Source organism: Scyliorhinus torazame, chromosome 3, assembly GCF_047496885.1.
Source record: "Scyliorhinus torazame isolate Kashiwa2021f chromosome 3, sScyTor2.1, whole genome shotgun sequence".
Lineage (NCBI taxonomy): Eukaryota > Metazoa > Chordata > Chondrichthyes > Carcharhiniformes > Scyliorhinidae > Scyliorhinus > Scyliorhinus torazame.
Window position 1 is genome coordinate 355,490,904 of NC_092709.1, and position 12,299 is coordinate 355,503,202.

Here is a 12,299-nt window from a genome sequence, read left to right on the forward strand (position 1 = left end):
TTATTTACTGTATTATACAGAAAGGTTTGTCTGGTCCTTACTTTAATTTTTCCTATTTACATTCTGACGCCCTCTGGCTGGGCGTGTGGTCCCTCCCGACCCCCCTCCCTTGTGTCCCCCCTGGTCGTTTTTTTTTTGGGGGGGGGGGATGTTTCCCCCTTCCTCTCGCCTTCCTCCCCCCCTTTCTTTTCTTCCCCCGTCAACTTTGTCTGTGTCCCCCCTCCCTCCCACGTTGTCCCTTTTGTGTCCCTCCAGCCTTTTGTCCACTCCCACCCCCCCCTCTCCCCCCCCCCCCCCCCCCCCGGGTTGCACGCTCCTACGGTTCACCACCAGTCTTTATTTTTTTCTTTTTCCTCTTCCTTTTCTTTCTAGCTTTCCCGTTTCCCCATCTTATTTGTTGTTGCTGGCCTCGAACAGATTCAGGAACAGGCCGACGAACTGCCCCCATGCGTTTAGGAAGACTTCCCCCGACCCTCGGGTGGCGCACCTAATCTTCTCCAGGGGGAGAAATTCCGAGAGGTCAGCGAGCCAGTCTGCAGCTGTGGGTGGTGCTGCCGATCGCCAGCCGAGCAGGATTCTCCGGCAGGCGATTAGGGAAGCGAAAGCGGGGGCGTTGGCCCCCTTCCCCATGTGTAACTCTGGCTGCTCCGATACCCCGGAGATTGCCACTATCGGGCATGGCTTCACCCTCACCCCCACAATCTTGGACATTGCCTCGGAGAAGGCTGCCCAGAACCCAGCAAGCTTGGGGCAAGCCCAGAACATGTGGGTGTGGTTGGCCGGGCCCCTCTAGCACCGCCAGCATTTGTCCTCCACCTCCGGGAAGAACCTGCTCATTCGGGTTCTGGTCAGGTGCGCTCTGTGCACCACTTTGAGCTGGATTAGGCTTAGCCTTGCGCAGGAGGAGGTGGAGCTCACCCTACTCAGTGCTTCGCTCCAGAGTCCCCATCCTACCTCTGTCCCCAGTTCATCCTCCCATTTTTGTCTGGTCTCGCCCAGTGGAGTCCGGGCTCTGTCCAGTAGCTGTCCGTATATTTTCCCACATAGCCCCCCCCTTCTTTACTGTCTGCTCCTTATCAGGTCCTGTCGGCAGTTCCCACTCCTCCGTCAGATCGTCCAGTGTCGCTGGTCTGTGCCCTACGTAAAAGTCCCTAACAGTCAGTGAGCCCCCGGCCCGGTTCCATTTCCTGAATGTGGCGTCGAGCATTGCTGGGGGGAATTTGTGATCGCCGCCGATGGGGGCCATGGAGGGTGGGGTAAACCACTGTGTTCCTATATTAAGGGTTGTACGGTGGAACCTGTACTCCAGCTTCACCTGGGCCCCTGCATGCTAGCTCCGCCCAGGAGGCGGGGTATAAATATGCGTGGCCTCCAGCTCGCAGCCATTTCGCCAGCTGCTGTGGGAGGCCACACTTCAGACACTAATAAAGCCTCAGTTTGGATTCAACTTGGTCTCCAGCCAAATTGATCGTGCCTCGATTTATTAGTCTCTGATTCAGAAGATGGACCTCCGGATTAAACCAGATCGCCTGCAGCTGGATCCACACGCAAGCGACGCCAGAAAGGACTTCCAGCACTGGCGAGCTTGTTTTGAAGCGTATATCACCACGGCACCAACCCCTGTTCCAGAGGCTCAGAAGATTCAAATCTTGTACTCCAGACTCAACTCTGAAATCTTCCCGCTGATCCAGGATGCGATCAATTACGCTGACGCTATGACTCGACTCAAAGAGAGTTACGAGCAGAAGACGAACACGCTCTTCGCCAGGCACGCACTCGCAACGCGTACTCAACTACCTGGTGAGTCAATCGAGGACTTCTGGAGGGCCCTGATCCCACTAGTTCGGGACTGTGACTGCCAGGACGTTACAGCTAAGGAGCACTCAGATCTCCTTACGGGGGATGCTTTGTAACTGGGATTGGGTCCGATGTTATCAGGCAGCGGCTCCTAGAAGGGGCCACGCGCGACCTCGCAGAGACTAAAACACTAGCGCTTTCCATGACGGTCTCCCTGCGCAATATCCAGTCCTACGCCCCCAACCGCGCGGCCCATTCCTCCTACGCTTCATGGGCCCCACAGGCAGCCGCCCCAGCGGGGGGGCTACCCACCCAGTACGCCTGCGCTACGCGCCAGCCGGTGATCTCCGGGGGGCCCCGATGCTATTTTTGCGGCCAACAAAGACACCCCCGCCAACGCTGCCCGGCCCGCGCTGCCCTTTGTAAGGCCTGCGGGAAGGGCCACTACGCAGCGGTGTGCCAGGCCCGCGGTCGCCCCCCCCCCCGTCCCCCCCCGGCCACGGACAATGGGCGCCGCTATCCTCCCCTCCTCCCCAGGCCATGTGTGAGCAACGGGCGCCGCCATCTTCTCCCCCGCACAACACGTGCGTTCCATGGGCGCCGCCATTTTGCGACCCCCAGGATCTCCGGGCGCCGCCATCTTGTCCACCCCGCAGCATGCGGAGACCAACGGCGTTCCAGGACCCCGACACTGCGGCCGCCTCACTACCCGATGATCAACCACGACTCGCCTCCATGGTAATCGACCAGTCCCGACCACACACTCTGACCAACGCATCCACCAGCGTGAAAGTCAACGGCCACGTGACCTCCTGCCTACTGGACTCCGGGAGCACCGGGAGCTTTGTACATCCAAATACGTAAGGCTCTGCTCCTTTAAGGTACACACTACCAATCAAAGTATCTCCCTGGCCTCCGGATCCCATCGCGTAGCGATCCAGGGGTACTGTAGGGTCACGCTCACAGTCCAAGGCGTAGAGCTCCACGGCTTTCACCTCTACGTCCTCCCTAACCTCTGCGCTGCACTTATCCTTGGCCTGGATTTTCAGTGCAACCTCCAGAGCCTGACCATTAAATTCGGCGGACCCTTACCACCCCTCACTGTGTGCGGCCTCGCGACCCTAAAGGTCAATCCTCCTTCCCTCTTTGCTAATCTAACTCCAGATTGCAAACCCATCGCCACCAGGAGCAGATGGTACAGCACACAGGATAAGGCCTTCATCAGGTCCGAGGTCCAGCAGTTGCTTCAGGAGGGAATCATCGAGGCCAGCAACAGCCCCTGGAGAGCTCAAGTGGTAGTGGTTAAGTCTGGGGAGAAAAATCGAATGGACGTGGACTACAGCCAGTCCATCAACAGGTACACGCAGCTCGATGCGTACCCCCTCCCACGCATATCTGACATGGTTAACCAGATTGCACAGTACCGGGTCTTCTCAACGGTGGACCTGAAATCCGCTTACCACCAGCTCCCCATCCGTAAATCGGACCGGCCACACACCGCCTTCGAGGCAGATGGCTGGCTATATCACTTCCTTAGGGTCCCCTTCGGCGTCACCAATGGGGTTTTGGTCTTCCAAAGGGAGATGAACCGAAAAGTCGACCGGTACGGCTTGCGGGCCACGTTTCCGTACCTAGACAATGTGACCATTTGAGGCCATGATCAGCAGGACCGCGACGCCAACCTCGCTAAATTTCTCCGCACCGCCACTCTCCTCAACCTCACGTATAACAAGGAGAAGTGTGTGTTCGGCACAAACCGCTTAGCCATCCTCGGCTACGTGGTCCAGAACGGAGTTCTGGGGCCCGATCCCGACCGCATGCGCCCCCTCATGGAGCTCCCCCCTCCCCCACTGCCCCAAGGCCCTCAAACGCTGCCTGGGGTTCTTCTCGTATTACGCTCAGTGGGTCCCAAACTACGCAGACAAGGCTCGCCCACTCATACAGTCCACTCACTTCCCCCTGACGGCAGAGGCCCAACAGACCTTCGCCCGGACCAGAGCTGATATTGCCAAGGCCACAATGCACGCTGTGGACAAATCACTTCCTTTCCAAGTAAAAAGCGATGCATCGGACGTCGCCCTTGCCGCCACCTCAACCAGGCAGGCAGGCCCGTGGCATTCTTTTCCCGCACCCTCCATGCCTCCGAAATTCGGCACTGATCCGTCGAAAAGGAGGCCCAGGCTATCGTTGAGGCTGTGCGACATTGGAGGCATTACCTGGCCGGCAGGAGATTCACTCTCCTCACTGACCAACGGTCAGTAGCCTTCATGTTCAACAACACACAGCGGGGCAAGATCAAAAATGACAAAATTTTGTGGTGGAGAATCGAGCTCTCCACCTATAACTACGAGATTAAGTATCGCCCTGTCAAACTCAACGAGCCCCCAGACGCCCTATCCCGAGGTACATGTGCCAGCGCACAGGTAGACCGACTCCGGACCCTGCACGACAGCTTTTGTCACCCAGGGGTCACTCGGTTGTACCACTTCATTAAGGCACAAAATTTGCCTTACTCCGTCGAGGAAGTAAGGACGATCACCAAGGACTGCCAGGTCTGTGCGGAGTGCAGGCCGCACTTCTACCGGCCGGACCGTGCGCGCCTGGTGAAGGCCTCCCGCCCCTTTGAACGCCTCAGCGTGGATTTCAAAGACCCCCTCCCCTCCTCCGATCGACACACGTATTTCCTCAGTGTGATCGATGATTACTCCCGTTTTCCCTTCGCCATCCCATGCCCCGACATGACGGCTGCCACCGTCAGAAAAGCTCTTAATTCTATCTTCACTCTGTTCGGCTTCCCCGCCTACATCCACAGTGACAGGGGATCCTCATCCATGAGCGATGAGCTACGTCAGTTCCTGCTCAGCAGGGGTATCGCCTCCAGCAGAACGACGAGCTACAACCCCCGGGGAAATGGACAGGTAGAAGGGGAGAATGGGACGGTATGGAGGGCCGTCCAGCTGGACATGCGGTCCAGAAATCTCCTGGCCTCCCGCTGGCAAGAGGTCCTCCCTGATGCACTACGTTCCATTCGCTCATTACTCTGCACTGCTACTAACAGTACACCGCATGAACGTCTTTTTGCCTTCCCCATGAAGTCCACATCCGGAGTATCGCTCCCAACTTGGCTCACAGCTCCGGGAACCGTGCTTCTCCGTAAACATGCGCGGCTCCACAAGGCGGATCCGTTGGTGGAAAGGTGCACCTGCTCCATGCAAACCCACAGTACGCCCACGTGGCGTTCCCCGACGGCCGCCAGGATACGGTCTCCGTCAGGGACCTGGCACCAGCAGGTTCCACACCCACACCACCCTCCCCTCCCCCGCCGCCCCCATCACCCCCCCCTAGGACTGTCCGTCCTCCCCTGCCCACCCCTGTTGATGAAGAGGATTTTGGCACGCTCCCGGAGTCAACTTCGACCACGACAGCACCAACATCGCCGGCTCCACTTCGTCGATCCCAGAGGACGATCAAGGCGCCGGAACGGCTGAACCTCTGACCGGCCCACCGGGTGACCAGAGACATTTTTTTTTCACTGTTCTGTAAATATTAAAGATTGCGAATTGTATATAGTTATCCACCCCACCAGCCGGACTCAATTTTAACAGGGGGTGAATGTGGTGAACCACTGTGTTCCTATATTAAGGGTTGTACGGTAGAACCTGCACTCCAGGTTCACCTGGGCCCCTGCATGCTAGCTCCGCCCAGGGGCCGGGTTATAAATATGCGTGGCCTCCAGCTCGCAGCCATTTTGTCAGCTGCTGTGGGAGGCCACACTTCAGATACTAATAAAGCCTCAGTTTGGATTCAACTTCGCCTCCAGCCAAATTGATTGTGCCTCAGGGGGGCATCCTAGTCAGCTCGATGTGCTGCCTTAATTGGGCCCACGGTTTCAGTGTGTCCTCTACCACTGGGCTTGGTGTGTACTTTGGCTGTTTTGGTGGGTAAATGTAGAGGGAGGTGTAAGGCTGGTTCTGAGACTTTTTCACAAACGTTCTGTGCCTTGTTTGTAACTCCCAACAGGAATCGGGCGAAATATGAACAGGCTTTGCTGAAAGTGCAGGACAACTACAAAAATATGGAATGCTTTCTCATCCTCTTCCCTATTATGGAAAAACAGATCAAGCAAAACATCATCGAACTGCAGACGGTTGCTGATGACATTGATACATGTCGCCGACATGCCAGCATTGCGACCATTGTAGGCAGCGGCACCAGTGCAGTGGGAGGGACTGTAGCAATGGCAGGAATGCTCGCTGCGCCCTTCACAGGGGGCATTTCCTTACTTTTCACCGGAGCGATTCTGGCAGGTGGGCTCACCACCGCTGCTGCCAGTGTCACGGAAGTGTACGCAAACAGGGGTCATGAGAAAAAAGTGGATGAGGTTCTTGAGCGGTACAACAGCAGCTGCCAAGGTCTGATGGCGTCTTTCGAAAAGGCCTTTGGCGCCATTGAGTCCTTGACTAAACTGAGCCAGGAGGAAATGGCCGCTGGGCTGGCAAAGCGGCTGGGCCTCCGCCCCCTCTCGGTCGGGCATAACAGCTACAAGTTGGTGAGCACACTGCTGGCCAGGAAGACGCTGGCAGAGATGTCCATGCTGCAGCGGCTGGCCACTGAGGTATCAGCGCTCCTCGGGAGTATCCAGGGTGGTAATGTTGTGGAGAGTGTAGGTTATGTCAAGAAAATGTTGTTTGGCACGTCAATCGTGATGTCTCCAGGTGCCCGAGTAGCCACTGCAACACTATCCACGGCCTTTGTAGCATGGGACATATACTCTCTGGTGACAGAGTCCTTGGACCTGCGCAAGGGCAGCACAACCGAGTTGGCTCAGCAGGTGCGGAAGAAGGCAGAAGGGATTGAGGAGAAACTGAAAGTTTTTCAAGGGATTTTTGAAGCCATTAAGCGATTGTTTGAAGGAATATCTCGTCAGGAATGGGGGGAACCGTGGGGGCCCAAACTCACCATCTGAATCCTCTGATTGTCCCCCCTTTCCCCCCCGATGAGTTCAATCTCACAGGACAACAGCTCTCAGCATCTCCCACCCACTCTGGAATCGGACACTCACCTCCCGCCCCCCCCCCCCCCCCCCTCTCGGGTGCGCTGTTTAAGGTGCCCTCCCCCGAACCACTCCCACCCAAACCCCCGAAGACGGTTCTCCGCCTGGCCTTCACTCTTTTCGTCTGGGTGTGGCTTCCTCCAACTGCCTCCACCCACCTGGAAGACACACACACACACTCTCAGTTAAAATTCCACAGTATGTGGGGGATCCACATCTTCCAGGTTTCACACACTCTACTTGGCCCCACCCACCTTCTTCAGAACCATGTCAAAAGGAGTAAAAAAGAGAGACAGCCTGAAGCAGAACAGGGTTGGAGGCCAACAGTTGAGCTCTGACGAAGAGTCACCCAGACTCGAATCGTTAGCTTTGTTCTCTCTCCACAGATGCTGCCAGGCCTGTTGGCATTTTCCAACATGTTCTGCTTTTGTTTCAGATTCCAGCATCCTCAGTATTTTGCGGTTATCAACAGTTAAGAAGCTTGGACCTGACCGAGTTTGGGCTGGAGAAGCAGAGGGGAGTGACCTTTCCTCCAATGGGAACAGTTTCTCCCTATCTACTCTGCCCTCACTCCTCAGGATCTGGATGCCAACATTCATAGAATTTACAGTGCAGAAGGAGGCCATTCGGCCCATCGAGTCTGCACCGGCTCTTGGAAAGAGCACCCTACCCAAGGTCAACACCTCCACCCTATCCCCACAACCCAGCAACCCCACCCAACACTAAGGGCAATTTTGGTCACTAAGGGCAATTTATCATGGCCAATCCACCCTAACCTGCACATCTTTGGACTGCCTTCTTTGGACATTCCACTTGCCTTCCCTAATCACTTGCTGTACCTGCAAAGCAACTCTTTGTGACACATGTACCAGAACATCCAGAATCCTTCTACATCACAAGGTTCAGCAATCCCTCTCCATGTAAACAATATGCTGCTTTCCGATTCTTCCCACTAGAGTGGACAATTCACATTCGTCCACATTATAATGCATGTTTTCCCACTCACTTAACCTATCTATGTATGTTTGCAACTTGAAAGAGATGGTACAATCTCCTTTATGAAGTGTAGTCTCCTGAGGTAACTATTCCTGTCCCATACTGAACAGAACGGACTACTGCGAAGAGAGAATTCTTCGAGACAGGATCTATCCTGGAGTCTCGATTGCGTCCGCAGAACCGCCTGTCTATTCCCCTTTCGATTGAGCCCCCTATCACTATAGCCCTGCCATTCTTCTTCCTGCCCTCCTGCGCAGCAGAGCCAGCCACGGTGCCATCAACCTGGCTGCTGCTGCCTTCCTCTGGTGAGCCATCTCCCTCAACAGTATCCAAAGCGGTACATCTGTTTTGCAGAGAGATGACCGCAGGGGTCATCTGCACTGCGTTCCTACTCTTGCTCTGTCTTTTGGTCACCCATTTTCTATCTCCCTCAGTAATCTTCACCCGCGTTGTGACCAACTCGCTAAACGTGCTATCCACGACGTCGTCAAGCGGTCTAACAGGAGCTGCAACTGGACACACTTCTTGCACGTGAAAGAGCCAGGGTCAGTGAACGTGTCCCTGAGCTCCCACATCACACACGAGGAGCATTACACGGGTCTGGGATCTCCTGTCATGTCTTAAACCTTAGGTAACTTATACAACTACAATGCTAAAAAACAAAACAAAACAAAAAATCAAAAAAAAATAGATGAATGAAAAGAAAAACTACTTACCAGTCACTTATCAGGGATAAAAAGCACCTCCTCCCCACCCAGCTTCGAATTCTCACCTAGCTAAAAATTCCCAAACTCACTATTCGCTGAGCCTCACCCTGGCTGTGTTCTCTGGCTCACTGGGAGAACTCCAATTGACGACGGCATTGCTGCCGCAGCCTCAGTACTCAACAGCGACAACTGTCAATCTCCAGACACAATTCTACAACTCATCCTGGATCACAACGTCTTCACCTTCGACAACAAGTTCTTCATCCAGACACACGGAACAGCCATGGGGACCAAATTCGCACCCCAATATGCCAACACCTTCATGCACAACTTTGAATAAGACCTCCTTACCGCACAGGACCTTCAACCAACGTTATACACCAGATACATCAATGACATTTTTCTCCTTTGGACCCACGACGAAGAATCACTGAAACAACTACATGATGACATCAATAAGTTCCATCCAACCATCAGACTCACCATGGACTACTCTCCACAATCAGTTGCATTCTTGGACACACTCATCTCCATCAAGGACGGTCACCTCAGCACTTCGCTTTCCCGCAAACCCACGGATAATCTCACAATGCTCCAGTTCTTTTCACAATAACTAGGAGCTTTTCACAGTACATTCATTGAAGCCTACTTGTGACAATAAACGATTATTATATTATTATTATTCTCCAGCTTCCACCCTAAACACATTAAAGAAGCCATCCCCTATGGACAAGCCCTCTGTACACACAGGATCTGCTCAGATGAGGAGGAACGTAACAGACATCTACAGACGCTTATAGATGCCCTCGTAAGAACGGGATATGGCACTCGACTCATCGATCGACAGTTCCAACGCGCCACAGCAAAAAACCGCACCGACATCCTCAGAAGACAAACACGGGACACAACCGACAGAGTACCCTTCGTCGTCCAGTACTTCCCCGGAGCGGAGAAACTACGTCATCTTCTTCACAGCCTTCAACACGTCATCGATGAAGATGGACATCTTGCCAAGGTCATCCCCACACCCCCACTACTTGTCTTCAAACAACCGCGCAACCTCAAACCATTGTTTGCAGCAAACTACCCAGCCTTCAGAACAGTGACCATGACACCACACAACCCTGCCATGGCAATCTCTGCAAGACGTGCCAGATCATCGACATGGGTACCACCATTACACGTGAGAACACCACCCACCAGGTACGCGGTACATACTCGTGCAACCCGGCCAACGTTGTCTACCTCATACGCTGCAGGAAAGGATGTCCCGAAGTGGGGTACATTGGCGAGACCATGCAGACGCTGCGACAACGGATGAACGGACATTGCACGACAATCGCCAGGCAGGAATGTTCCCTTCCAGTCGGGGAACACTTCAGCCGTCAAGGGCATTCAGCCTCTGATCATCGGGTAAACGTCCAAGGCAGCCTTCAGGACGCGCGACAACACATTTTCGCTGAGCAGGAACTTATAGCCAGGTTCCGCACACATGAGTATGGCCTCAACCGGGACCTTGGATTCATGCCTCATTACATTCATCCCCCACCATCTGGCCTCGGCTTGCGAAATCCTACCAACTGTCCTGGCTTGAGACAATTCACACCTCTTTAACCTGTGACTATCCCTCTCTCCAGTCGCACCGTCTGGACCTGTAAAGGCTTAATTACCTGCAAAGACTCGCATTAAAAGTATTGCCTTGCATCATTGACTTTGTCTATATGTGTGGTTGTGGAGCCCACCTCTTCATGATGATGGAGCAGCGCTCCGAAAGCTAGTGATTCGAAACAAATCTGTTGGACTTTAACCTGGTGTTGTAAGACTTCTTCCTGTTACCACCCCAGTCCAACGCCGGCATCTCCACATCATGACTTATTGGGACATAGGAGTAGTGTGCCCAGAAGGCCCTTTGTGGAAAGGGATATTAAAAGAGATCCTCATCCAGAGGGTCCCCTCTTCACCCCCTCCTCTGTATATTCTGTTCATGTTTCAGAACAAGTATGTAATATTTCAATGACCTACTAATTTTAAGGTTTTGTCTTAATTAGAGCTAACATTTTGCCATCTCATATTAAATACACCTTAAATAGACGAGCCTAAGTCCTTGTCTGCTGAGAGAGAGGTAATGTGCAGTTGCCAAACTCAAGACTGTTAATCCTGTGTGAAGGACTGCCTGGCTGATAAAAGTTACCTTGCCATTTGTCTTGAAGACACACTCAGCCTCTGACATCTCAGCATGAATCCCTCCCCATAGCGATAAAGGCTCGTACCAACATACAACACATTTACCTTTTAAACAGAATAGTTGACTAACATATTAATCACTTACATACTATCAGTAGAATGGGGGTCGGTTTAGCTCAGCTGGCTGGACGGCTGGTTCATGATGCGGATCAACAACAAGAGCACAGGTTCCATTCCCGTACCGGCTGAGGTTACCCATGAAGACCCAACCTTCTCCACCTTGCCTGAGGTGTGGTGACCCTCCGGTTAAATCACCACCAGCCAGCTCCCTGTCTCTCAAGACGGGGAGAGCAGCCTATGGCCCTCGGGTAATAGGGTGGCTTTAATTTCATACCAAGCCACAGTAAGCCATTTAAAACAACTTGTTTGCTTAATTTCCTTGCTTTACCCTGAGACACATCTTAACCCTGGCACGGAGAGCTTTCAATCCCCAAGTGTGTGAAAACACCTTGACCTGAGCCATGTCACTACTGAAGGGGTTAACACAAGCCAGGTCCAAATATGGCCCAGGGACTTTCAGAATGACAATAAATACCAAATGATTCAAGGCGTTGTTGGCACAGTCACACCATCCACAACTATGGTGACATCTCTCCTGAAGACACCGCTCAAACCAGATGGAAAAGGAAGACTTTTGACTGCGCTGATAGTACTGCGAGGGTCCAATGCCTCCGAGGGTTAATCCATGCTGTCTTCATTATCTTTTGTTAAGTATATTTACCATTCTTGCTCAATAAATTCTACTTTGATTCGCCACACCCGGTTGCCTCCATCATTTGACTGTATCTTGTAGCTGAGCTCACAGAGAGGGACCCGAATAAATTGGGGATTTGCAATACAAACGTTAAATGGACGAAAGATGCCAGCATTCCTAAATTTTAAACAGGTCCAAATTGGTATGTTCCAAATCACTCGATGCCAATGCAAAGCCCCTTGTTATTTTCTGCCTTTATATGGTCGGAGAAGTCCTCCAGCTTCCTCTAAAACACCACCGCTGAAACTTTGAGCGGTAACTTAAATAACTACAGATTAGTGTCCACCTTGTTTTCTAACGCTTCAACGGTGAACAAGGAAGACACCATCTGCATATGCACTGACTACTACATCAGTGTTTGCATCAATGACTTCATGCCACTGCACCCCATTAGCACTGCAAGGGCTATGCCGAAAGTGGGACATGCTACACAACTAACTGAATTTCACTCCCAAAGTTCCAGCGCAATGTCCCAGAGAAAGTAAATGTAACCAGTAGCTGGCAAAGTTTGTTCACCGTTGAAAGCTCACCCCTGGCCCGAGATGTGAAAAACATATGAAACACCTCAAATCCTGTTTTAGAAGGATCATTTGCTTTGTACAGACATCGGAGAAGCATCACCAAGTTACACAGGCTGGATATTAAACGTGGAGATGGTTGCCTCGATTCCTTCCCCGCCTAAAATCCATATCTGTGGTCAGGAAGCTCCGAGTAGAATTTCCGGCTATCAGACTGTTAATTGGCTCAA

General features: G+C 52.8%; 1 protein-coding gene across 1 annotated transcript in view; it reads left to right on the forward strand.

Annotated features, from left to right (window-relative positions):
* The window catches only part of LOC140409354 (apolipoprotein L3-like), a 111,343-nt gene extending 99,792 nt beyond the window's left edge, over positions 1-11,551 (forward strand). Inside the window, exon 4 of the mRNA XM_072497785.1 lies at positions 5,818-11,551. Coding sequence (XP_072353886.1) covers positions 5,818-6,763 — 946 coding nt within the window. The 3' untranslated portion in view covers positions 6,764-11,551. The remainder of the gene's footprint in view (positions 1-5,817) is intronic.
* Positions 11,552-12,299: the final 748 nt, after the last annotated feature.